Source organism: Mandrillus leucophaeus, unplaced genomic scaffold (assembly GCF_000951045.1).
Source record: "Mandrillus leucophaeus isolate KB7577 unplaced genomic scaffold, Mleu.le_1.0 Scaffold375, whole genome shotgun sequence".
NCBI lineage: Eukaryota > Metazoa > Chordata > Mammalia > Primates > Cercopithecidae > Mandrillus > Mandrillus leucophaeus.
The window spans coordinates 2,060,407-2,087,549 of NW_012103976.1; the positions used below are offsets into that span (position 1 = coordinate 2,060,407).

The window sequence follows — 27,143 nt, forward strand, 5'->3', positions numbered from 1 at the left end:
TCCCGGAGCTAGGGAACAAGCGCAGTCCGAGCGCGCGGGCGTCGCGGGGGAGAGGAGGGGCGGGGCGGGGCCGCTCCGTCAGAGCAAAGTTTGAGGCAAAGCCTAGCGACTCGCGGCCCCGGACCCCGCAGTTTCACCTCTGTTTTTAAACTCCGCCAGAGGACCCTGACCCACAGGTCCCGGTTGCTCTGCTGGTCAAAGTGCCTGCGGACTAGTTGGCAAAGTTGAGAGCGGCGACTTCTCTGGGAACAGCTGTTTGCGTTCGGGGCGGAGGCGGCGCGGGAGCTCCTTGGCCTGGAGCCAGCGAGTCTAGAAGGAGGGTGGAGGTTCTGGGTCCCAGGGGAGGACACAGAGACGGCGGGATGGCGCAGGGGTTTGAGGCTTGAGATCCCGTCCTTCAGCTCAGGTCCCGTCGCGCTTTTGCCCCTTCCCGGTGACCTCAACTCCTTTATACCGACCCCACCTCTTTGGAGCCGGGAGTACCGCCCCTGTAGGGGGAGGGGAGAGGAGGCGATTTCGAACGCGGATTGGATCGTCTGGGCACCCGTAGTTGGGAACGGCGGAACGCTGGTCCCGGGGACTAAGGAAGGTGTCTGGGTAGGAGCGAGGTTCGGGTGGGCCTCGGGCGGCTGGATGAGCCCGACTCGTCCCGCTGAGAAAGCGCGAGTCTGAGTGGAACCCTGGACGACTTGCAGAGCGGCTGGCGCAGTCATGTGAGTTGGGTCTCAGGCCCTGAACAACGAGGTGTTGTTTCTCTGGGCGGCCCCTTCTCGCCCGGGTCTTCCCCTCCTCTTCTCCCTCCCTTCGGCCGGGGGCGTGACGGATGCGTTCTTAACTCGCTCGGGACCGGCCCCAGACCTGCAGGGCCGGTTCCCAGGGCGGGGTAGAAATGTTACCCCGCCGAGCGCCCTGGGGTATGGGGCACGGGCTCTAGGGGGAGGCCGGCGGCCGGTTCAGGGGGCGGGTTGGACGGCCGCGGGTGAAGCGACGCAGTGCTCTCTCCACGACGCTGTCGGGGGTCGCAAGCGTCCCTTTGGGCTCCGAAGCCCCTGAACCCTAGGGTATTGTGAAACTAGGGCTGGGCTGCGGCCTCCCCCGCCCACTGGAAGCGGCCAGCCCTCGATAGCGTAATGATTTTTTTTTGGTCGGCCGTCTACGAAGTCCCACGGCTTTTCCAATTCTCTCTTGCTTTGAGGCTCAAGAACAGTTTGTTTTAACTGATAGTCTCGGAGGAACTGCAGTCTTCCCCCAGAGTAGTCTTGTATGTTTTTCTTTTGGTGGGAATAACTTGATTTAAGGCAAACTTTATGAGTTTCCTCAGGTCTCCATTACATCAACCTCCCCCAAAGCCAGAAAGGACAAATGTTGTCTAAGATGTTCCTTAGTTTTTCATAACGATGACGGTAACAAGTGAAGAATTTTTGAAAGCCATCTTATTGAAGGGAGTTTTGTAGTGAATTAGGTACAGACTTTTCCTGCTCTGCTGGCAACAGAATTTCAATTGACTGCTCCAACCAGATAAACAATAAAAAACGGCTGTATATAACAATACAAGATTTAGTAGTAGGGGCATGTATTTCAAAATTTAAAAAATGTAAAGCATGCAAAATTTTACCTTTTTAAGTTTTACATGAGCTTAGCCTTGTTTTCTCCCTTTTTCAGGGCGGACTACTGGAAGTCACAGCCAAAGAAATTCTGTGATTACTGCAAGTGCTGGATAGCAGACAATAGGCCTGTATGATAATTCCGCTATTAGAGATTCTAATAATAATTGTGTTGAATGAAGTACTTTTTTATGTAAACTCAGTTTACAAAGCACTTTTATGCACATTGCTCTTGCATTTTAAAAACATCAAAAGATTTCTGTTTTCTCAGTCCCCTATGAAAGCTGTGAGCCTTCTTCCTTTTCATCAACCTAACTTTGATTATGTATTAAGTGAAGTTATTTCTCTGTGGCCTTTAGGGAAATGGGCAATGAGTAGGTCATCTCATTCATGTTTATGAAGCACCTACATTATAACGATAGTGTTCATAGTACTGTCATACACAAAGAATTGTGGAAAGCCTTTAAAATATAAAAGCAACATTTTAGTTTTTCTTGTATATTTTCTGCTCTAGAAATAACCAAGTGTATTTAATGCAGAGTTGTAGATCTTTAGATGCTTAAATTTGAAAGAACACCATTATTCCCTTTCTCATGAAACAAAGTAACAACTCTGTTAGGTATGTTGTTAGTCTATCTCATAGTTGAGATCCAGTGTTGAAGATGTAAAGCAAAAAGCACACTACTGATTTTTCTCCCCTCTCGCCTGTCAAAATACTATGTACCTACCACATAAACACTAAGGTATCTGTTAAATGTATTTTATGTTGATACCCTTTTTACTTGGCAAAGTTGGATGCACAAAGAATAGTAGTCTCATATTTTAATGCTGTGGATTTCTTCTGTAGACGTTTATTTACTGTTATCTGCAGGGTGTTTAGGATTTGGATTTTTTTTTTGATGTTTTGGTCTTTTTGGATAGTTGCTAAAGTTCTTGACTCTCTTATTTTACCTGGGCTATCGTTATAAATAAATACCATGAATTTTTAAAATCACACAAATCACTTAAAGTCTCTCTTTCTTGGAGGTACCTAGGCTGTAAAATGAATTTTGTGAATTATCTAGAGTAAGTAATCCCTTCCAGTGTAGGATTGGTAATACACATTGAATTGGTAATACACATTGATTTAACCTTTAATTAGTAACAAAGTTAATTTAATTTTGAATGGTCCTTTAATATTGTATTTTTTGTGTAGTGTAATCAACCTTAGGAAACCCAGTGTATGAAAAACAGGAGGATTATCTGCTTTACAAAGTCACACTTTAAAGATGAATTCACGGTAGTATTTTAGAATAGCTCAGTTAATGCATCATATAAGATTTGATTGACAGAACTTATTTTGCAGAGCTTGCCAGGAATTTCTTACTGCATGTAACTAGAAACTTGTAATTTAGGGAGCATTTCTGATTGTTTAAATAGATAATTGCGCTCACTCACCCGCCCCTGTCCCCAGTCATCCAGTTGCCATCACTCCCCATAGGTTATCATTTTTTTTTCATTTTCTTGCCTATCCTTCCATTGTTTCTACATGCATGTAGACACAAGTTCTTCTTCCAGCATACATAAAAGGTAATGTACTGTATATATTGTTCTGAACTATAGTTTTTAAAAATTGAACAGTATGTAACTGGAGCTCTCTTTGTATCTATACATGAAGAGCTTCTTTTTCTCTGTTACTGCAGCCTATGAGAATGTACCGTAGTTTAGCCAATCAGTCCCCTAGAGATGGATACTGTATTGTTATTGCAAACAGTGCTGCAGTCATTAAGCTTGTATATATCATGATTTTGTACATGTGCAGGTATATCTATAGAATAAATTACCAGAATTGAAATTGCTGTGTCAAAGGATAAATGTATTTGTAGTCTTGATGTTGCCAAATTATCTTCCATAGAAGTTGTACATTTTGAACCATTACCACGTTGTAGAAAAGCGTTTGTTTATAATTTAGGAGGAATCTTAAAATACGTACTTTTCTCCTAATTTTGAGGAATAAAGCAATAAAATAATTGTTCTCTGTGTCCCTCCTTACGACAAATAGAGCAATAAAATTCTAAAGGCTTTTGATGTTGAAAGTTGTTTAAAAATCTTTTGGCTTCATGTCGTGTTTGAGTCCTCATTACAATCATAGTCACTAGATTAGTCATCAAGGGTACCTTGTATTTTTCTCCATTAATAAGGTCATCATGGTTTATTTTAAGAACCAAAGGAAACCTAGTCAGAGGACATAATAATAAAACAATGTCGTTCCCTAGCATCATTTGATTAAAAGGGCCAGTTTGCATTAAATTTATGTTTTCATCTTTTGTGCCATTCATTTTAATTTTAATTTTCTCATGTTTATGAGGAAATTGTTTATGTTTACTATGAATTTTATGATGTTTATGTAGTTTTCTTTTGTATTTTCTCTTTTTTCATTTTCAAGAGTGTTGAATTTCATGAAAGAGGAAAGAATCATAAGGAAAATGTGGCAAAAAGGATCAGTGAGGTAATTTAAATTGTTTCTTTGCTAATTTTTCTATGCAAATGTCAGTCCTTTATCTCACTTTCACTGTTATGTATGTCTTACATAGATTAAACAGAAAAGCCTGGATAAGGCAAAGGAAGAAGAAAAGGCATCAAAGGAGTTTGCTGCAATGGAGGCAGCTGCCCTGAAAGCATACCAAGAGGATTTGAAAAGGCTTGGCTTAGAATCAGGTAAAAAAAAAAAAAAAAAAGCAGCCAGCATGTTTTAAAAGTAACATCAGAGGTCATGCTAAGTAAGCTTTGATTGTTTCCATAAAGTGGTTATAAACTCAGTATACTCTCAGTGCTTTTATTATGCATCATGGCCCTGTTTAGACTATGGAAGTTTGTTCATGCCCTTTTGTTGTACTTTTAATGTTTTATTTTTTAACACCTTCATTCATAGCAGCCGTACTACTTTGGTAATCCTAGCTCTATCCTAGGTAAGTAGTTCATTTCAGAGACACTTTGAGGTTTTTAGGTATTCTAGTTATTTGGCTAAAAGACACTATGCATTTAAAAAGAGGCCCTGCATTATAATTATAATTCACTGTGTCCATATGGTGAAAATTATGAGTCTTGTATATTTATATGGGTGATTATGTAATGAATTAACCTTTTGTGGACAATTTGCAGATTTTACTACTAGAAGGAAGTTCCAGGTGAAAGACATTATTTAACTAGGCTGTGTCTATCTTGTCATTGAATTTAGGCTTTAAACTGGGAAGGTTTTGTGAATAATTCTTCCATATCAAATCGATTTTCCTTAAGCCAAGCATATAGCAGATCTCAGTTGATCTTACGTACTGGTTGCAGTCATCAACATGTGATGGTATTCCTCTAATAAAAACAGCTTTCAATTAAGGTTTTAAGCAGAGTACCAGTTAAGTTAATTGGCATTGTGTTCATTAAATAAGAACAGTTGTAGCCAGACTTTAAAAATGTTATCCTGGACATTGGTAATTAAAAGGTGGGAAAGTTGTTTGGTTCCTTGAGGATAAAGCCATATGTTCATTTTGAAAGGAAAAAGGATTTAGGCATTTCTGGAGAATTAGGAGTAGGTGAAAGTCCAACTATTATCAATCATATGCATTGAGAGATTCCATTATGCTGCCCTTTGAGCAAATAAAGTTTACCATTTTATATTTAAATGGATTTTTCCTATTAAATATTATCATTGCCTTGTTTTTCCAAATAGGATGTATATGCCTTTAAACATACAAAAATGCAGTACAAAGAAAAGAGATTTTGAAAACTCACTAACTGTTAAGACCTTTTGCAGACCTCTTCTTTTTTTTTTTTTTTTTAGACAGAGTTTCGCTCTTTTTGCCCAGGCTGGAGTGCAATGGCGCGATCTCGGCTCACCGCAACCTCCGCCTCCCGGGTTCAAGCAATTCTCCTGCCTCAGCCTCCCGAGTAGCTGGGATTACAGGCATGTGCCACCACCCTGGCTAATTTTGTATTTTTAGTAGAGACGGAGTTTCTCCATGTTGGTCAGGCTGGTCTTGAACTCCCGACCTCAGGTGATCCACCTGCCTCGGCCTCCCAAAGTGCTGGGATTACAAGCGTGAGCCACCGCGCCCGGCTGCAGACCTCTTCTTTAGATCTTTTTTTAAATTACATATTTTGTGCTGTGGTCTATTTGCCGGTTTTATTTTTTCTCTCAATGATATATCAAATGTATCTTTTCTTTTAAATAATTAGGGAGATAATATCATTTTTATATGGTAGTTAGGAGCAGACTTTGGAGTCAAACAATTTCCTCTTGCTAGTTATAATTTTAGATTATTAAAACTAAGTGACATTATGGTATAAATTGCTTATGTGACCACACATAACAAATGTTGAGTAAATGGTAGCCACTGTTATTTTGTCTCTGTACTATAATTTGTTTAATCTTTTCCTGGTTAACATTTAGGTTGCTTAGCGTTTTTCACTAAGATGCATTAAGCATCTTTATGCATGTATCTTTTTACACTTATTTGTCTCTGTAGATTCAGTTTCTAGAAGTTACATTACAGTATCAAAGTGTAAATATATTTTATATTGATAGTTAATACCACATTGTCTCCAGAAATGGACTGATTTACATTTTCACTAGAACAAAAATAAGTTTATTAACCCATTTTAGGAGTAACTAGCCGATCCTTTGGAAAGTAAAGACATTGAAAACTATTTTTCTCTCTTTTTTTTTTAAGACAGGTCTCACTCTGTCACCTGGCTGGAGTGCAGTGGCACAATCATGGCTCACTGTAGCCTTGACCTCCCCGGCTTCAGTGGTCCTTCCACCTCAGCTCGCCACCAGTCCCAGCTATTTTTTGGTGGAGACAGGGTCTTGCCATGTTGCCCAGGCTGATCTGGAACTCCTGGCCTCAAGCAATCCACCTGCCTGGGCTTCCCAAACTGCTGGGATTACAAGTGTGAGCCACCGTCCCCCACCAAAACTACCCATTTTTTCAAACCAGTGTAAATACCTGATCCATCAAACTAATGCTGGATTTGGTCATTCTTTTCAGTACTTACCGATCTTCTGCAAAACAACAGAAAAACATTTCTTTGAATATTAGCAAAAGTAAATGTTAATTGGCTGGGTGCTGTGGCTCATGCCTGTAATCCCAGCAGTTTAGGAGGCCAGAGTGGGAGGATTGCTTGAGCCCAGGAGTTCAAGACCAACCTAGCAAGATGGTGAGACCCCACCTCTGCTACGATATAAAAATAAAAAATTAACTGGGTGTGGTGGTACGCACCTGTAGTCCCAGCTACTTGGGATGCTAAAGTGGGAGGATTGCTTGAGCTGAGGAGTTCAAGGCTGCTATAGTGGGCTTTGATTGCACCACTGCACTCCAGCCTGGACAACATAAGAAAAAAAAAAGTAAAAGTTATCTGAATTGTCTTTGTAATTGTTGTCCATTTTTCTATTGGAATGTTTGATTCATAAAGGATCTTTGTTAGGAATATTAACCCCTTGCTATATTTATTGTAAATATTTTTTCATTTGTTTTATATTTTTTTTGTTTTTGTCATACAGAATATCTTAATTTTTATGTAGTCAAATTTAACATTATTTTACTTTGTGTTCTTTTTGTAACTATCTTTGACCTAGTATTTAACAAAAAAGGGGGAAGAGAGCAGGGAGTGGGAAACAGCTTTGCTTTTTTCCCAAATAATTAACCAGTTAATCTAAAAACTTTCTTTTTAAACATGCTTTCTTTATTTCCATTTTTATTATTTTATTTTTATAGATTTAGGGGGAACAAGTGCAGATTTCTCATATGCATATATTGCATAGTGATGGAATCTGGACTTTTAGTATACCCATCGCCCGAATAGTGAACATTCTACCCAATAGGTAATTTGAAAACCTCTTTTTTTAATGATCTGTCTTTTATCCTCTTGAAATGAAATACCAGCCAACCTGAAGTTGGCCCTGTATCTGGACTATTCTGTTTCAATTATATACTTGCCTATTTCTATGTCCGTTCCACACTGCTGGCTGTATTTTTAACCCATAGTTTTAGAATAAGTTTTAATAGCTGGTAGAACTAAATTTTCCTTTTTCTTTTTATTACAATTTTCCTGCCCTTACATGTTTATTTTTCCGAATGAACTTTATAATAATGTGTCAAGTTCTCAAAAGAATCTTAGGTTTTTGATTGAAATAACGTTAATGTTTTATGCCAACAACAATAAAAAATAGTAGTTAACTATGGCTGCTTTACCCTTCTCTCATCTCTTTAGAAATTTTGGAGCCAAGCATAACACCAGTAACCAGCACTATCCCACCCACCTCTACATCAAATCAACAGAAAGAAAAGAAAGAAAAGAAAAGAAAAAAAGATCCTTCAAAGGGCAGATGGGTAGAAGGCATAACCTCTGAGGGTTACCACTACTATTATGATCTTATCTCAGGAGGTAAGTCATTTAGGCATAAAACTGGTAAAGAACAGTGTCACTAGTAGAATAGAACAATTTATTTTATCTTAGGATTTGTATCTAATATTGGAACATTTTTCATGTTTGCCCCAAAGGTAAGAAAATTATGTGCCCTTTAAAAAGGTACCTTTCTCAGATAGTGACTAAGTGTCATACTTAGTCAAAGCCTTTAATAATGATTTTCTTACAAATAAACTATAGCTTTATATTTTCTCAATAGTAACTTCTGTAAGTATAAACTACATGGAAATAAAGAATTTTGCGTAGAAATAAGGAATCTGAAATCCACTTCACAAATTGTAGGGGTACTTGAAATAAAATATTCTACAGTAGAGATTTTCTTTTGGGAGCCAGTAACTGATTTCTTTTTCGTGTAGCTGCCTTGATTGATTTGATATTATTACTGAAAAATGGCATTGTGTGTTTTACTGGAAACTGGATACCCAACAGAAAAATACACAGTGCCAAGGCCAGGTGTGGTGACTCATGCCTGTGATCCTAGCACTTTGTGGGGCCAAGGCGGGTGGATCACTTGAGGTCAGGAGTTCAAGACCAGCCTGACCAACATGGTGAAACCCCGTCTCTACTAAAAATACAAAATTAGGCCAGGCGCAGTGGCTCACACCTGTAATCCCAGCACTTTGGGAGGCTGAGATGGGCAGATCACGAGGTCAGGAGATCGAGACCATCCTAGCTAACGTGGTGAAACCCTATCTCTACTAAAGATACAAAAACTTAGCCGGGCGTGGTGGCGGGTGCCTGTAGTCCCACCTACATGGGAGACTGAGGCAGGAGAATGGTGTGAACCCGGGAGGCGGAGCTTGCAGTGAGCGGAGATTGGGCCACTGTATTCCATCCACAGAGCGAGACTCCCTCTCAAAAAAAAAAAAAAAAAATTAGCCGAGCGTGATGGTGCATGCCTATAATCCCAGATATTTGGGAGGCTGAGGGAGGAGAATCGATTGAACCCAGGAGGTGGAGGTTGCAGTGAGCCGAGATCACACCATTTCACTCCTGTCTGGGCAACAAGAGCGAAAGTCCATCTCAAAAAAAAAAGAAAGAAAAGAAAAAAAAAAATACACAGTGTCATTTTACAGTAACAATATCAAAAGCATCTTTTTGTTTTTCCTAAAAACTAAATGTATTTAGGGTTTTTACTCCATATATATTTTGGAATAAATTAATACACTTATTCTACAGTTATGTAGCATCTTACTCTCCAGAGTCATAAAATTTAGTGACAGTAACAAGCTTGATACAAGGAGGAATTTTAAAGTGCTGTAATAGAAGTGTAATTAAGATTATATGGGAACTCATAATAATGTTGAGTTCATTGTGATTATGTAGCTTTGAGAGATTATCATAGGAGTTACTTTAGAGCTGATCTCTAAATTAAGATAAGGACGTCAGGAATGATGCCTTACTCACCATTTTATCCCTAGCACCTAACTTAGTGCCTGGCATAGTGCAGACACTCTGTGTTTTGATTAAAGAAGACTTCAGTAGATTATTCAGAGGTACAGAATCCAGACAGAACAATATGAACCGCAAAAAAGATTTGAAAGTACTGGGAAATAGTGGTCGAGGTAAAACATGCAGTTGTTTGAAGACATCTTAGTAGAGTTAGACTGGAAGGTAAACTGGGGCCATATTATGGAGGGCTGAGAGAATGATGGCGCCATTTACTTAGATATGAGATACAGGAACCAAAAATAAGTTTAATGGGGACAATAATGAATTAGATATGTTGGATATGTTGAATTTGAGGTACCTACAGAATATTCATGTGACAACTTTTGGTAGCTGATTGATGGTTACAGTGTGGAGTTGAGCAAAATTGAGTCTGGGGATGTAGATAATATGTTAACCTTTAGGAGTATATGAGATCACAAGCAGAGAGAATAGAGCAAGAAGTAAAGAGTGTTACATATATTAAAGGAATGGATAGAAGAAAAGCCAGCAAAAGAAGGTTAAGAATGCTAGGAAGGTAGGAAATAAGATCAGAGAGTTAATCATGAAGAAATCCTTGGGCTAACAATCTTACTGTAATGACTATTATCATTAGGATCATAATTACCTTTGGACTATGTAGAAATACTAATCTGTTAGAGTTTGCACTGAGCTTTAAGTGACATGCATATTGTAGTTTAGCAATGAAGATACCATAAATGATGATGTACTAGCTATTAGAAGTCTTTGTCAAATTCCCTTAGAAACTATTCTTTCTTTTCTCCCTTCAATGTTTATTGCTTGCTTCTTTTTTTCAAATGCTACTTTATATTCTCTTCCTCTCCATGATACATGTTTTTAATTTCTGCATACTAGTTGTTCCTCTTCTGAGTCCTTACTCAATTTATCTCTTAATCTCCCTTGCCCCAAGATATCAAAAGGCCTTTGAAACTTATGAAACCTGAATTCTATGAAACCTTTATGAGAAGCCCTGCCTGGCTCTAAAATTCCTGTGGAAGTTCCACTAACTTCTAATCCCTTGTTCTGTCCTTTCTTCTTGGTTACATAGCATTCACATAGATTCTCTGTACTGGGGTGTATGTTCTGTTTTATTTTTCAAATATGTTTTAAACTGTAGACCTGTAGTGTTTTGTACATAATGACTAAGTTTTGTCCAAATTTTTTGGAAAGTATTTTTTTAAAGCAAAAACATTTTATAAATGCAATATATTTTGCTTTAAGCATCTCAGTGGGAGAAACCTGAAGGATTTCAAGGAAACTTAAAAAAGGTAACTGAAGCATATTAATAGTGTTTTTGTTTTATTCTTTAAAGTGATTGGTTTCTTGGGGTTTTGTAGAGGTTTGTTAAAGCAACTTTACTTACAAATACTCCACTCCCTCCACCCCGAAACTGTGTCCCTTTTTTTTTCCCATAATGCTTTTGTTAGAAGGTTGAATGGAGATGAAATAGTGGTATCTGGCCGGGCGCAGTGGCTCACACCTGTAATCCCAGCACTTTGGGAGGCTGAGGCGGGTGGATCACGAGGTCAGGAGTTAAAGATCAGCCTGGCCAAGATGGTGAAACCCCATCTCTACTAAAAACTACAAAAAAATTAGCCAGGCGGGGTGGCAGGTGCCTGTCATCCCAGCTACTCAGAAGGCTGAGGCAGGGGAATCGGGTGGACCTGGGAGGCAGAGCTTGCGATCGCACTACTGCACTCCCGCCTGGGTGACAGAGTGAGACTCTGTCTCACAAAAAAAAAAGTACTGATATCTATCCAAAAACAGCATTCAGGGCAAATATTAGTTGGTTTGCAGTCAGTTGCCATTCACATGTCACTGTCCATTTGGAAAGAACTGTTCCTGGCTTTCAAAGGTGAGACATTCACTCCTTGAAAGTTGGTTCATTATTAGCAAAAACCAAGCTTCCTGGCCATGATTAGTACTACCACCCCTAATACCCAGGTATATTAGTCAGTTCTTGCATTGCTATAAAGAAATACTTCTGAAACTAGGTAATTTATCAAGAAAAGAGGTTTAATTGACTCACAGTTAAACGCAGGCTATACAGGAGGCTTGGTGGCATAAGCTTCTGCAGAGGCTTCAGGAAACTTAAAATCATAGCAGAAGGCTAAGGGAAAACAGTCACATCTTACGTGGCCAGACCAAGGGAGCAAGGGGTTAGCCGGGAGGTGCCACACACTTTTCAATGACCAGATCTCAGGGGAACTTGCTCACTATTTCGACAGCAGCACCAAAGGTGGATGGTGTTGAAACCATGAGAAACCACCCCTGTGATGCAGTCATCTCCCACAAGGCCCCATCTCCAACATGGAGGATTACAATTCTATATGCGATTTGGGTGGGGATGCAGATCGAGATATCACCAGGTGTCAGGAGGAGAGGCAAGGGTGGCTGACTCTGTCTGAGTTATTCAATAGAAATTCATCATGGTTATCCTCAGTTTATGCTGGGTTTTTTCCTCCTATTAGACAGCAGTGAAGACCGTTTGGGTAGAAGGTTTAAGTGAAGATGGTTTTACCTATTATTATAATACAGAAACAGGAGGTAAGTATTACCTTTGATTATCTTAAGTATTTAAAATTGTACGTGGAACTGCTTATTGGCCTGCTGGTTAATCATCTGAACTTGGAAATTTTAGTATATGATAAACATATTTGTATAGCAAACATGAGTTATTTTTTGTAAATTAAAAACAATACAGTAGAAAAGCAAAAAGATTTCTATTCATGTTATATTGTGCTATTCACCAATGTTATTCTCAGTTGATACTGCATTCACAAACTTAAAAATAGAATCATTTTAGCTTTCTCTGATATTACTATTTTTATAATTATTTTAGAAATACAGTCATTACAGCCGGGCGCGGTGGCTCAAGCCTGTAATCCCAGCACTTTGGGAAGCCGAGACGGGCGGATCACGAGGTCAGGAGATTGAGACCATCCTGGCGAACCCAGGAAACCCCGTCTCTACTAAAAAAAAAAATACAAAAAACTAGCCGGGTGCGGTGGCGGCGCCTGTAGTCCCAGATGCTTGGGAGGCTGAGGCAGGAGAATGACGTGAACCCGGGAGGCAGAGCTTGCAGTGAGCCGAGGTCGCGCCACTGCACTCTAGCCGGGGGACAAAGCGAGACTCCGTCTCAAAAAAAAAAAAAAAAAATTACAGTCATTACCTTGGAAAGTATCTTAGAGATCATCTAGCCCAACTTGCCTTTTCCTTTTAAAAAATAAAACTGTGGCTGGGCACAGTGGCACATGCCTGTAATCCCAGCACTTTGGGAGGCTGAGACAGGTAGATCACCTGAGGTCAGGAGTTAAGCAACCAGCCTGACTAACATGGTGAAACCCCGTCTCTATTAAATACAAAGAAATTAGCCGGGTGTGGTGGCGCATACCTGTAATCTGAGCTACTTGGGAGGCTGAGACAGGAGAATCTTGTACCTGGGAAGTGGAGGTTGCAGTGAGCCGAGATCGCACCATTGTACTCCAGCCTGGGCAACAAGAGCAAAACTCTATCTCAAAAACAAACAAAAAAGTAGGCCGGGTGCAGTGACTCACGCCTATAAGCCCAGCACTTTGGAAGGCCAAGGCGGGCGGATCACCTGAGGTCAGGAGTTCGAGACTAGCCTGACCAACATGGTGAAACCCCTTCTCTAGTAAAAAATTACCCAGGCATGGTGGTGGGCACCTGTAGTCCCAGCTACTTGGGAGGCTGAGGCAGAGAATCGCTTGAACCCAGGAGGCAGAGGTTGCAGTGAGCCAAGATCGCACCACTGCACTCCAGCTTGGGTGACAGAGCAAGACTGTCTCAAAATAAAATAAAAAATAAAACAATCTATTTAGTAGTGTCTAACAAATTAGTAAAAGTGAAAATTTAAAAATGTGTCAGTTGCATAAATACTTATGAAGCATGCATAAATACTAATTGTTATCTAAAACTTTAAAATTAATGTTTCATCTAATTTAACATAAACTGCTATAACATTAATGTGACTTTAGGAGAGGTTTGTTTTTGTTTTTTTAATTCTGTTATCATTAGCTCATTGCATAGCATTAAATCTTTTAGGAAGAAAAGGCCCTTTTAACCTCCAAGTAGATATTTAACCTGCCCAGTTACAGCAATGTTTATATTCCAGTACAATTGAAGGTTGGGATTTTTATACATATAAAATAGTATAGTGATATAATGTAGCTTTAGAGTTAGACAGATCTGAGTTCAATGCACAGCTTCTTTCCTTACCAGTGATGTGACTGTGGGCAAGTCACTGAGCCTATAGTCACTCTTCAGTGAAATAGAATAAACATATGTGCTCTGTAAGGTCATGAATGTCGTATGTCATAAAATTCCAATAACAGTGCTTGGCACACAGTAGGTGCTTAATTACTTGTTGAACTGGCACGGCAGCTCACACTTGTAGTCCCAGACCTTTGGGAAGTCGAGGCAGGCAGATCAGTTGAGGTCAGGAACTCACGACCAGCCTGGGCAACATGGTGAAATCCCGTCTCTACTAAAAATACAAAAATTAGTTGGGCATGGTGGCACTTGCGTGTGATCCCAGCTACTCAGGAGGCTGAAGCAGGAGAATCGCTTGAATCTTGGAGGTGGAGGTTGCACTGAACTGAGATCACGCCAAGTAAATAAGTAAAAATAAAATAATTTCTTGAAAGTCATATTGTTACTTGTGTGAAATGTGGATAAGGAAAAGTAATGTTTTTCATTAACCCTGCCAAGAACTCTGTATTAATTAAGGTACCATATATATTGATTTGCCTTGAATGATTACAGTTTATTCCTGGACCAGAATAATTATTAACGGCAGCCCCTTTCACTCTTAAGACTCTCCCAGTTGAAAATAGGTAATTAATTACGAGGTAATTAGAAATATTACTGTTTGCTAAAAACCCAATGAACCACTGGATGGCAGTAGAGTTAGTCAATTGAGATTCCCACTGCTGCCCCTCCACCACCAAACCACCATATAAAAATGAGAATTTAATACTCAGTGCTTCACAATATAATTTCACTCGATGAAAATCTTAGGAATTTTTTTTTTTTTTTTAATTGAGACAGGGTCTTGCTCTGTAGCCCAGGCTGGAGTGCAGTGACATGATCATGATTCACTGCAGCCTCTATTTCCTGGGCTCAAGCAGTCTTCCCACCTCAGCCTCCTGAGTAGCGGGGACTGCAGGAACATGGCATGATGCCTGCTAACTTTTTAATTTTTTTTTAGAGACAGGGTCTTGCTATGTTGCCCAGGCTGGTCTCAAACTTCTGGGTTCAAGCAATCCTCCTACCTCGCCTTTTCAAAGTGTTGGGATTACAGGCATAAGCCACCACACTGGGGCCAAGAAAAGAAATCTCTGTGATAAGTTTCAGGAAATCTCTTGTTTGCTCATTATCAGTATGTTTCCTGAAATTGGTGTCAGATAAATTGTGAACCGTTAGAAATCTCACCCCGTTCTTAGGTCTCTCATTCCATTGGAGTTATAGTTTATACATCTAGTAAATCCAGGCTGTTTGAAGTCAATTTCTGAAAGATACAAGAGCAAGAGGTTTGGGAACTCTATTATCTTCTTGATCAAGAGATAATATGAAATTAACATACAGTATTGTCATTTAATAGTGTAAGTGATAGAGGTTATATTGAAATTACATCTGAATAGAATTAATAACTAAATAACCTGACTTTAAAATGTGTTGAACAGAATCCAGATGGGAGAAACCTGATGATTTCATTCCACACACTAGTGATCTGACTTCTAGTAAGGTCAATGAAAATTCACTTGGCACCCTAGATGAATCCAAATCATCAGATTCGCATAGTGATTCTGATGGGGAACAGGAAGCAGAAGAAGGAGAGGTCTCCACAGAGACGCAGAAACCAAAAATAAAGTTTAAGGTAGGTTTTTTATTTTTACTCTTCACATCAAATTTTTTTTTTTTTTTTTTTTTTTTTGAGATGGAGTCTTGCTCTGTCGCCCAGGCTGGAGTATCTCGGCTCACTGCAACCTCCACCTCCCGGGTTCAAGTGATTCTCCTGCCTCAGCCTCCCGAGTAGCTGGGACTACAGGCGCGTGTCACCACACCCAGCTAATTTTTTGTATTGTTAGTAGAGACAAGGTTTCACCGTGTTAATAACCAGGATGGTCTCAATCTCCTGACCTCATGATCTACTCGCCTCAGCCTCCCAAAGTGCTGGGATTACAGGCGTGAGCCACCACACCCAGCTGATACCAATTTTTGAAAAGCTCTACAGACCTTAAGTCTTCTGATAGAACATAGAAATTAAGACATTTTGGCAAGTGGATAAATAAAACTGGAAACAGGAGCCCATGAGTCAAAGCAGAGAAGACACATTATTAGCATTGAGCAATGGTTGCAATTGTTGGCCTGAGAAATGTAGGAAAATTGAAAAGTTCCTACATACCTAAGCTACACCTAGGATCTTGTCATTGCCTACAGTTTCTCTACCAACTTCACAAATCTTGATGGAACTTAGAGTAAGGGTTATGTCCAGTTTACAGAGGAGCAGCAGCAAAGCCTTCGTTGTAGTTGCCATCTCACAATGATTATAGCCAGCCAGATTTAGGTAATCTGGTATCCAACTTAGGATAGAAATAATTAATTTCTGTCATCAAAATTAATGTATTCCAACAACAACAACAACAAAAAATACAGAACCCTGCTGAACATAGATGCAAAAATCTTCAGCAAAATATTGGCAAACTGAATCTAACAGTACATCAGAAAGATTAATACACCATGATAAAGGGATGCTTTATTCCAGGGATGAAAGGATGGTTCAAAGTATGCAAATCAATAAATGTGATTTACCATATAAACAGAATTAAAAACAACCATATAATCAGCTCAGTAGATAAAAAGCATTTATTAAAATTCAGCATCCTTTCATGATAAAAACCTTCAGCAAACTAGGCACAGAAGGAACATACCTTATAATAATTAAATAATAAAAGCCATATATGAGGCCAGACACTGTGGCTTATGCCTGTAATCCCAGCACTTTGGGAGGCTGAGGCAGGAGAATCAATTGAATCTGGGAGGCGGAGTTTGCAGTGAGCTGAGATCGTGCCACTACACTCCATCCTGGGTGACAGACCGAGACTCTGTCTCAAAAAAAAAAAAAAAAAGCTGTATATGATAAACACACAGCCAATGTTATACTGAGTGGGGAAGCATTGAAAGTATTCTTCTTAAGAACTGAAACAAAGCAAGGATGCTCACTTTAACCACTGCTTTTTGACATAATACTGGAAGTCCTAACCTGAGCAGTCACGCAAGAGAAAGAAAGAAAAGGCATCCAAATTGGGAAAGAGGAAGTCAGACTGTCACTGTTTGCTGATTAAATGATCTTAGTACCTAGAAAACCCTAAAGAGCTCTCCAAAACACACCTGGATTTGGTAAGTGACTTCAGTCATGTTTCAGGATACAAAATCACTGTACAAAAATCAGTAGCATTTGTATATACCTGTATCTATACAATAATGGTAAAACTGAGAACCAAATAAAAAACTCAATCCCATTTGTGATAACTATAAAAAGAAAAAAAATCTAAAAATCTAGGAATACATTTAACCAAGGAAGTGAAACATCACTACAAAGTGAAGTACAAAACACTGATTGAAGAAATCGTAGATGATACACACAAATGAAAAAATATCTCATGCTTATGGGTTGGAAGAATCAATATCACTAAAATTACATACTGGCCAAACCAATCTATAGATTCAACACAATCCCTATCAAGTTACCAACTTCATTTTTCACAGAATTAGAGAAGCCAATTCTAAAATTCATGTGGAACCAAAAAAGAGTCTCAATAACCATAGCAGTCCTAAGCAAAAAGAACAAAGGTGGAGGCATCACATTACTAGACCTCAGACTCTACTCCAAGACTTTCGTAACCAAAATGGCACAGTACTGGTATAAAGATACACACAGATTGATGGAACAGAATAGAGAACCCGAAATAAAGCCACATACCTACAACCAGCTGATCTTCAACAAAGTCAACAAAAATATACACTGGGGAAGGGATACCCCATTCAATAAATGATGCCGGGAAAACTGGCCAGTCATATGCAGAAGAATGAAACAGGACCCCTACCTCTCACCATGTACGAAAGTTAAGATGGATTAAAGACTTAAATGTTTAAAGATCTGAAACTATAAAAACCCTAGAAGGAGGCCAGGCATGGTGGCTCACGCCTGTAATCCCAGCACTTCGAGAGGCTGAGGTGAGCAGATAACCTGAGGTCGAGAGTTCAAGATCAGCCTGACCAACATGGAGAAACCCCATCTCTACTAAAAATAGAAAATTAGCTGGGCATCCTGGCACATGCCTGTAATCCCAGCTACTCGAGAGGCTGAGTCAGGAGAATCGCTTGAACCCAGGAGGTGGAGGTTGCAGTGAGCTAAGATCACGCCATTGCACTCCATCCTGGGCAACAAGAGTGAAACTCTGTCTCAAAAAAAAAAAAAAATTCTAGAAGGAAATCTAGGAAAAACTAATCTGGTGATTGCCCTAAGCAAAGAATTTATGACAAAAGTCTTCAAAAGTAAACACAAAAACAAAAATAGACAAATGGGAGGGACTTAATTAAATTAAAAAGCTTATGCACAGCAAAAGAAACAATTAACAGAGTAAATAAATAGCCCATATATTGGGAAAAACTATTTGCAAACTATGCATCCAACGGACTAATATCCAGAATCCGCAAGGGACTCAACAAGAAAAAAACTCCATTGAAAAGGGGGAAAAGGACATGAACAGGCATTTTTCAGAAGACACACAGATGGCCAAAACACGTGAATAATGCTCAATATCACTGATCGTCAGAGAAATGCAAATGAAAATCACAATGAGATACCATCTTATACCAGTCAGAAGGCTGTAATCAAAAAGTCAGAAAATGTCTGGATGCAGTGGCTCATGCCTGTAATCCCAACACTTTGGGAGGCTGAGGCTGTCAGATCATTTGAGATCAGGAGTTCAAGACCAGCCTAATCAACATGGTGAAATTTCTTTTACTAAAAATGCAAAAGAAATTAGCCGAGTGTTGTGGCGCATGCCAGGAGAATTGCTTGAACCCGGGAGGCGAAGGTTGCAGTAAGCCAAGATCATGCCGTTGCACTCCAGCCTGGGTGACAGAGCGAGACTCCATCTCAAAAAAAAAAAAAAAAAAAAAAAAAAAAAAAAAAAAAAAAAAATTAAGAAAACAGATACTGGCAAGGATGCAGAGAAAAGGAAACACTTATACACTGTTACTGGGAATGTATGTTAGTATAACCTTTATAGAAAACATTTCTCAGAGAACTAGAAGCAAAACTGTTATTCAGTCCAGCAGTCCCACTTCTGAGTATCTACCCAGAGGAAAAGAAATCATTAAATAAAAAAAGACACCTGCAGTCATGTTTGTAGCAGCATTGTTCACAATAGCAAAATGTTGAAATCTATGTAAGTGTCCATCAGTGGAGAATTGGATAAAAAAATGTGTGTGTGTATACACACACACACACACACACACACACACACACACACACACACCATGGAATACTACTCAGCCATAAAAAATGAAATGATAGCTTTTGCAGCTATGTGAATGGAACTGGAGGCCATTAATCTAAGTGAAATAACTGAAAGTCAAATACTACATGTTCTCACTTACAAGTGGGAGCTAAACAATGGGCACACATGGACATACAGAATGGACTAATAGATAGTGGAGACCATAAAACGTGGGAGGGTGAGAGGGAGTTGAGTTGAAAATCTATCTATTGGGATTGTTCACTATTCAGGTGATAGATACACTAAAAGCCCAGACTTCACCATGACATATACATGTAAGAAATCTGCATTTTTACCCCCTAATTATTTTTAAAAAGGTAAATTATACAAAAAGGGAAAAAATTACGAAATACAGATAGGCAAGGACAAACTCCCTATACTCTTACCACCTCCCAGAAAAATTCAACAGAGGCACAATTATAAAGGGAGTCACTGTTGGATATGCAAGTAAAGTAAGAAAGCAGAAAAGAGGAGAAGTTAAGAGAACCCTGTTTATATGTCCTTAATTGTAGAATTTAGGACATTAAGGTGATGATTTAGGGAGCCTTTGTCATAGTATATCAACATTTCAGACATGGAAAACTTAAGCAGTAAAGTTCTATGTATATGTATTGTGTTATGTGCAAATTTAAATTGAGTTAGTGAATTATTTATAAATCTATAACAATACCTTTAAAAGCCTTAGTTAAAGTAATTTTATTTTCGTCCTAGTAGTTTTGCTTTAACTGTATTATTTCTTGGCTTTTACATTTCAGGAAAAAAATAAAAATAATGATGGAGGAAGTGACCCAGAAACACAGAAAGAAAAAAGTATTCAGAAACAGAATTCATTAGTTTCAAATGAAGAAAAATCCAAAACTTTTAAGAAATCAAACCCATATGGAGAATGGCAAGAAATTAAACAAGAGGTTGAGTCTCAGTAAGTACCTGGAGCTTTAATCTCACTGTTATTACAAGTGATTTTACATCCCAGTACTTCCCTAAATTGCAGTAAGTAATTTCAAGGATGCCGTGCTTATTAAAAGTATAGCTTGAGGCCAGGTGTGGTGGCTCACGCCTATAATCCCAGCACTTTGGGAGGCTGAGGTGGGCGGATCACAAGGTCAAGAGATGAGACCATCCTGGCCAACATGGTGGAACCCTGTCTCTACTAAAAATAGAAAAATCAGCTGGGTGTGGTGGCATGTAGCTGTGATCCCAGCTACTCAGGAGGTGGAGGCAGGAGAATTGCTTGAACCCAGGAGGTGGAGGTTACAGTGAGCTGAGATTGCGCCAGTGGACTCCAGCCTGGCAGCAGAGCAAGACTCCGTCTCAAAAAAGAAAAAAAATGTATAGCTTGGCCGGGTGAGGTAACTCACACCTGTAATCCTAGCACTTCAGGAGGCTAAGGCAAACAGATCACCTGAGGTCAGGAGTTCGAGACCAGCCTGGCCAACATGGCAAAACTTTCTCTCTGCCAAAAGAAAAAAACAACTTAGCAGGGAATAGCAGCACACATTGTGTTCCCAGCTACTTGAGAGGCTGAGGTAGGAGGATCACTTGAGCCCAGGAGGTTGAGACTACAGTGAGCCATGTTCACACCACTACACTCCAGCCTGGGCAACAGAGTAGGACCTTGTCTCAAAAAAAAAAAAAAAACAGCCAGGCGCGGTAGCTCAAGTCTGTAATCCCAGCACTTTGGGAGGCCGAGACGGGCGGATCACAAGGTCAGGAGATCGAGACCATCCTGGCTAACATGGTGAAACCCCGTCTCTACTAAAAAAATTAAAAAAAAAAAAATAGGCGGGCACCTGTAGTCCCAGCTACTCCGGAGGCTGCGGCAGCGTAAACGCGGAAGGCAGAGCTTGCAGTGAGCTGAGATCCGGCCACTGCACTCCAGCCCAGGCAACAGAGCGAGTCTCCGTCTCAAAAAAAAAAAAATTGTAAAAAGTAAATAGATAAACAAATATTGCGGCAACTCAAGTATTACTCAGCAAAGTACATTTCTATAGGATTCAGTGTTGCTATTTAGTTTTATAACTTAAAACAGCCTATGATAACTGATAGCAAAGAAGGTCCTTGATGGCCAGGCAGGTGCAGTGGCCCACACCTATAATCCCAGTAACTTAGGAGGCTAAGGCAGGAGGTTCACTGGAGCCCAGGAGTTGGAGGCTGCTGTGAGCTATGATGGCACTACTGCACTCCAGCCTGGGAGACAGAGCAAGACCCTGTCTTAAAAAGAAAAAATCCTGGGAATAGACTGCCTTCTGCAGAGCTCCATTCTCCAAGTAGGATGATATGTGTTTTTCAACAGGTTTTATGCTCTCAGCTACTTAGAGTTAAACATAACGATCTATCTGGTCCATGGTCCAGAATCTCGTAGATGAGACTGATGGGTGTGATGTGACTAACTTGCTCTTTCACGGACCAGTTGACTATCTAGGGAGTACAGTACTGTGATAGGCTCTTTTTAATCAGGTACTGATATCAGGACCACTCAACTGATTATTTATAACTAATCATGTGGATGGTTGAAGGGCTAGTTCTTAGAAAAGGAGTGCTAGGCATACAGCTCCAGTCTTCTACACAAGGAAAATGAGATCTCAATTCACTGCAACCTCTGCCTCCCAGGCTGAAGTGATCCTGTCACCTCAGCCTCTCAAACAGCTAGGACTATAGGCACATGACACCATGCCCAGATAATTTTTGTATTTTTTGTAGCAGTGAGGTTTCGCCGTGTTACCCAGGCACATCTCGAAACTCCTGAGTTCAAGTGATCCTCCTGCCTCGGCCTCTCAAAGTGCTGGGATTACAAGCGTGGGCCATTGTGCCCAACCACCTTATCCCTTTACTTGTACTGCTTATATATAAGCCCAAGCGTTTTCTTAGATAATGCATCCTTTGTGCAACAGGAATAAATGAATACATAGACCTTCTCCCGGCATTTATCCACCTGAATAAGTGCTCAATATCTTAAATAATATTGTAAAGTCAGTATTTTAAAGTAATTCCTGCTCCAAAATGAGCAACTTCTAATGTATTTTCATTAGAAAGCTGATCTTGGGGCATTGGTTATATGAAAATGTTTGTCTTACCCTGTCAATTACTGGTTTTATTTTAACTCTTTATTTCCAGTGAGGAGGTAGATTTGGAACTTCCAAGCACTGAAAATGAGTATGTGTCAACTTCTGAAGCTGATGGTGGTGGAGAACCCAAAGTGGTATTTAAAGAAAAAACAGTCACTTGTCTTGGAGTTGTGGCAGAAGGAGTGGCCCCAGTCTTCAAAAAGAGAAGAACTGAAAATGGAAAATCTAGGAATTTAAGGCAACGAGGTGATGATCAATAGTTGCAGGAGAGCTTTTTGTATATGCTTTTAGGACAGAATGGAGACTTATACATCCAAAGTTTATCTGTGTTTGTTTGTAAGTACTTTGATGCTAAAAATTTAGATTTATTCTAAATGTATTTGATGTGAATTAAAATAAATATTTTTTCATGTGAAATTTATTTTGGTTCCTAAAATGGAAGCCTACCACATTGCATTGTAATACAGTGTATTATGTTCTGTGTCTAAAAATTGCTAATTAAGTCATAATTTAAGATGCTATGTATCTGTTATTTAAGACATGGAGAAACAGGACCTTTATTCCTTTGGTATTCATATGAACATATTTATCCTGCATTGAAAATGCATTACTTTTGCACATTGATGTTAACTGTTGTCCAAATAAGTATCAGAGTACATGAGAAGATTCACAGCCCAGTGATGATTTGGTTCTGAGGCTGATATAAAAAATGAATGCATATTGGCTTACCTTACTCAATTTAAAGTCAAAAGCCAACAACCAGGAGCAGCTCAGGTACTTCAGAGGTGCTTAATAATGGAGTGAAAACTGGACCAGAGGTGGAAATGTATATTTGCCCCAGTTCACTTCAAAGCAGCAAACGTTTAAGCATTTTACTTTGAACCAGGCATTGTGTTAGGAATCCAGGGATAAAGATGAATGAAATGTATTTCTATTCTTCAGTAGTTCACATTCTAGCATATTCCTTTTTTCGCCCAGTCATGCACTCTTTTTAGCAGCCTTATATGTACTAGAAAAGATTTTTTAAGGTTTATTTAAAGCTGTGTAGATGAAGACTTGATCTAAAATAGTATAAGGTCTCCGGCTTCAGTAAAAGTTTTTAGTGTTTACTTAAATTAGTAATTTATCACTTTCTGTCTGGTTAAAATGTCTTAAAAAGTAGAATTTTCTTATTTAATCCATTTAGTAGTTACCTCCTTTTGACTTTTCAAATTCACAAAATTATATTTCTCATAAATTGTATAGTATTTAACTTTTGATAGTTAATATTTGTCTTTTTAAGATTACTAGTGTACATGTAAAAAAATAGCTTATTAAAAACTTTGTCAAAGAATAAGTTAAGTATTGTTGTTATTCTAATTCCAGTCAGAATCAACTTAGCATTGGTGAGATAGTATTTGGAGATTTGTCTTTGCATTTTTTCAGTCTCCTTTTTGGGTATCTTATGAATGTGAAAGCCTAAACTTTCCCCTTCATTAGGAAGAGATATTTTATAGTTCTTGATAGCCCATTCATCATCTAGCTGAGCAGTGCATTTTGGGGCTTCACTCTTCTCAGCTGGAAAAAATAATGGACTGTAAATGCAGTGCTCCTATACTTTACCCACATTTAGCTCTTAAAAAATACAAAATTGAAGGCATTTTTAAAATTAGACCTCGTGTAAACTTTCTCTTTGATGATTTTTAAAACAATCTCCTTTACTTTTGAAATTAGTATTCTCAAAAACTGAAAGCAAGGTAAATGTCCTTAAACAGTATGGTTTTAAGGATTGCTCAGAAAAGACTTGATAATAACAACAATATTTTAGTAAATCAAATCATGGAAAATAGTAATATTCCGTCTGCTTTGGAGGAATAGAGAACATAACAGCTTTTAACTTACTTGGATGTTTTTGTAAGTGATATCATTTCTACTATTACCTTTCTATATTTATATATGTATATATAATATATATATACTTGTAGATCATGAAAGTAATTTTTTAATAAATATAAAAATCCAAATAATAGAGAAATAAGTTTTTAGGAAATCTCAGTAATCTCTCAACCCCTCTCCATGACCACTGTGGGGTTTTCCATTTTTCTCAACATAACTGGGTATATATGGGTAACCTTTATGACATCTAGACCTATGAGGTTCACTATCTGGATGAAACCATATTCAAAGAAACATCCAAACAACCAAAAGTAGTTTTTGTTTTTTTAATGAAGTTTTTTATATATTCCAAGAACTGTACTAGGGGAATCAACCCTACTAGATATTTATGTATTAAAAATCTACAAGATACAATAAAGGCCGGGGATGGTGGCTCATGCCTGTAATCCCAGAACTTTGGAAGACCAAGGCAGGCAGATTGCTTGAGTCCAGGAGTTCGAGACCAGCCTGGGCAACAGGGCAAAACCCCATCTCTGCTACTAAAAATAGAAAAAGTTAGCTGGACTTGGTGGCATGCGCCTGTGGTCCCGGCTACTCAGGAGACTGAGGGAGAATCACCTGGTCCCAGGAAGTCAAGGCTACAGTGAGTCATGAACATGGCACTGCACTCCAGCCTGGGCCGCAAGAGGGAGACTCTTGCCTTAAAATATTTGCTCACATTTATGCACATTATGTATAAACTAGTTTGTTTCTGGATTTATTTTATTATGCCAGTACCACACTGATTTAACTACTGTGTTTTTATAGTCTGTTTTAACTTCTGGTACAGCATATATCCTTATGTTACTTCATACTTGAACTACTTTTTCGAGATGTTCATAGTAAATATCCACTCATTATATCAAATAACTTTTTGTCAAGTTGTTTTCCCTGCTCCCCTCAAAAGAACTGTGATTTTGTGCTACATTTGAGTTGATGATAATTGCCATCTTTCTGACATTCGTTCATCTTATCTCTCAACATGTGTTGTCTTTTCATTTAGTTCTTTCATGTCTTTCTGAAGTTACGTAGTTTTCTCCATACAGGTCCTGCACATTTCTTGAAATGTAAGCTCCCAGGGCCAGGTGCAGTGGCTCACGCCAGTAATCCCAGCACTCCGGGAGGCTGAGGTGGCGGATCACGAGGTCAGGAGTTCGAGACCAGCCTGGCCAATATGGTGAAACCCCATCTCTACTAAAAATACAAAAATTAGCCAGGCATGATGGCACGTGCCTGTAGTCCAACTACTCAGGAGGCTGAAGCATGAAAATCACTTGAACCCAGGAGGCAGAGGTTGTAGCGAGCCGAGAACATGCCACTGACTGACCTGGGTGCCAGGGTGACTCCATCTCGGAAAAAAAAAAGAAATGTAAGCTCCCTGAGGGCAAGAGCTTTGTTTTGTTCACTTAATTTCCTGTACTTTGATGTTTTGACATCTTAAAAAGCTTGTTGGCCTGAAGTGGATACCTCTCCCAGGGCTAGTCCCTTCTTAGAGATAACTGAGGGCTCCCTAGAGCACTCTTTGTTATGCAAACCAACTAATCCCTAATCTATAGTCACACCCACCTGGTCTAATTCACACATCAGGCCAGTATTTCCTCTGCCCTAAATCATCCCAGGGCCAGATACCAGCCAACTAGAGACCACTCCTATAGCTAGCCCAAAGCCTGCCAGAATTATATTAGCCAATCCTAAACAGTTTACTTTGCCCTGCTTTGACTTTCCCATGGAAACCACAATGAAGGCTCTGGGCTAGACTTTCCCCGCTGTCCTGTCTTACACTACCTAACTAAAACGTGGTGCTTCCTCTGAGGCCCTGCATGGCACATGATGACCCCTTCTTTAGGACCTGTGAGTATAATAAACTTCTTCCTTCCAAGCCTCAATCAATATCATCTCCTTCTGTGGCCAAACTAACTTTACCATACCATATCCAACATTTACATTCTTAGAACAGTATAAACTTATATAACCTCTTCAGAGAGCAATTTTTCAATAGGTCAAAATGTAAAAGCACCTATCTGTTGACCTTGCAATACCACTTGAAGAAGTATTTCCTATAGATACTCTCACACATGTAAGAAATGACATGTAAGACTAATAAATGTGACATTATTTCTAAATCAGATTGGAAACAACCTTAAGGTCTATCAGGGCAAAACTGGTTAAATTAATTATGCTACATCTAGTCATTAATCATGCTACATCTAGTCAGTGCAATGGTGTACAGCTGTTAAAAGAAGGGAACTTTATAGGTACTTACATGGATTGATCTCCAGGATACATTGTTAGGTCAAAGAAGCAAAATCCAGAAAAGGAAAAATAGTGCATTGGTTAAATCAGAAGTTCTAGTACCAATCATTGCCATTCCCTCTTTTGCTACCTAATAGCTTGTAAGATTGGGCAAGTTATTCTATCTCTGTATGTCTTCCTTTTCTTATTTGTAAAACAGTAAGTGTACCTACCTCCCAGCTTTGTTTTAAGGAGTGAATGACTTAATGTGTATTTAAAGCACTGGTTTATAATGATACTAGCTAAGATTTTGAGTTGTTGCTATGTGACAGGCATTGTAACATAGCAACAACTCAAAATCTTGGTATCATTTGTGTAAAAAAAAATAGACAAAACGTAAAATAAAAACACTAAACAGCATCTACTTTCTAGCCATTAGCACCGTGACTCATTCCTTTTTCTCTTCCCAAACTCTCATCTTACACAACTCCCAAGGCCAATTATTGCAATTTAGATATTCTCTAAATAGCTTGATATTCTGTGTGGTTTCTTTTGTAAATCAAACAAAGCTCTTGATTTTTTATTCTCAGGCTAAAATAGCTTAAAATTAATTCATTGGAGATGGATGATGTGATGGTTATACAACAGTGTGAATGTACTTAATGTCACTCAACAGTACATTAAAAATCGTTAAGGCCAGGCACAGTGGCTCATGCCTGTAATCCCAGCATTTGGGAAGGCTGAGGTGGGAGAATCGCTTTAGCTTAGGAGTTCACGACCAGTCTGGGCAACATAGCAGGACCCTGTCCCTACCAAAAAAAATATATATA

General features: G+C 39.1%; 1 protein-coding gene across 2 annotated transcripts; it reads left to right on the plus strand.

Moving 5' to 3' along the window:
• The first annotated feature begins 6 nt into the window (after positions 1–6).
• WBP4 (WW domain binding protein 4) lies at positions 7–23,503 on the plus strand. 2 transcript variants are annotated; one of them, XM_011990255.1, is made up of 10 exons: positions 7–713; positions 1,663–1,735; positions 4,030–4,092; positions 4,178–4,301; positions 7,848–8,021; positions 10,734–10,780; positions 11,984–12,059; positions 15,218–15,411; positions 19,858–20,021; positions 22,217–23,503. In XM_011990255.1, coding segments are annotated over exons 1-10 (1,128 nt in total). In that variant the 5' UTR covers positions 7–711; the 3' UTR covers positions 22,428–23,503. The 2 variants fall into 2 exon arrangements, with proteins under 2 accessions (XP_011845645.1, XP_011845646.1); XM_011990256.1 differs by lacking the exon at positions 4,030–4,092 and having other exon boundaries at positions 590–713.
• Positions 23,504–27,143: the final 3,640 nt, after the last annotated feature.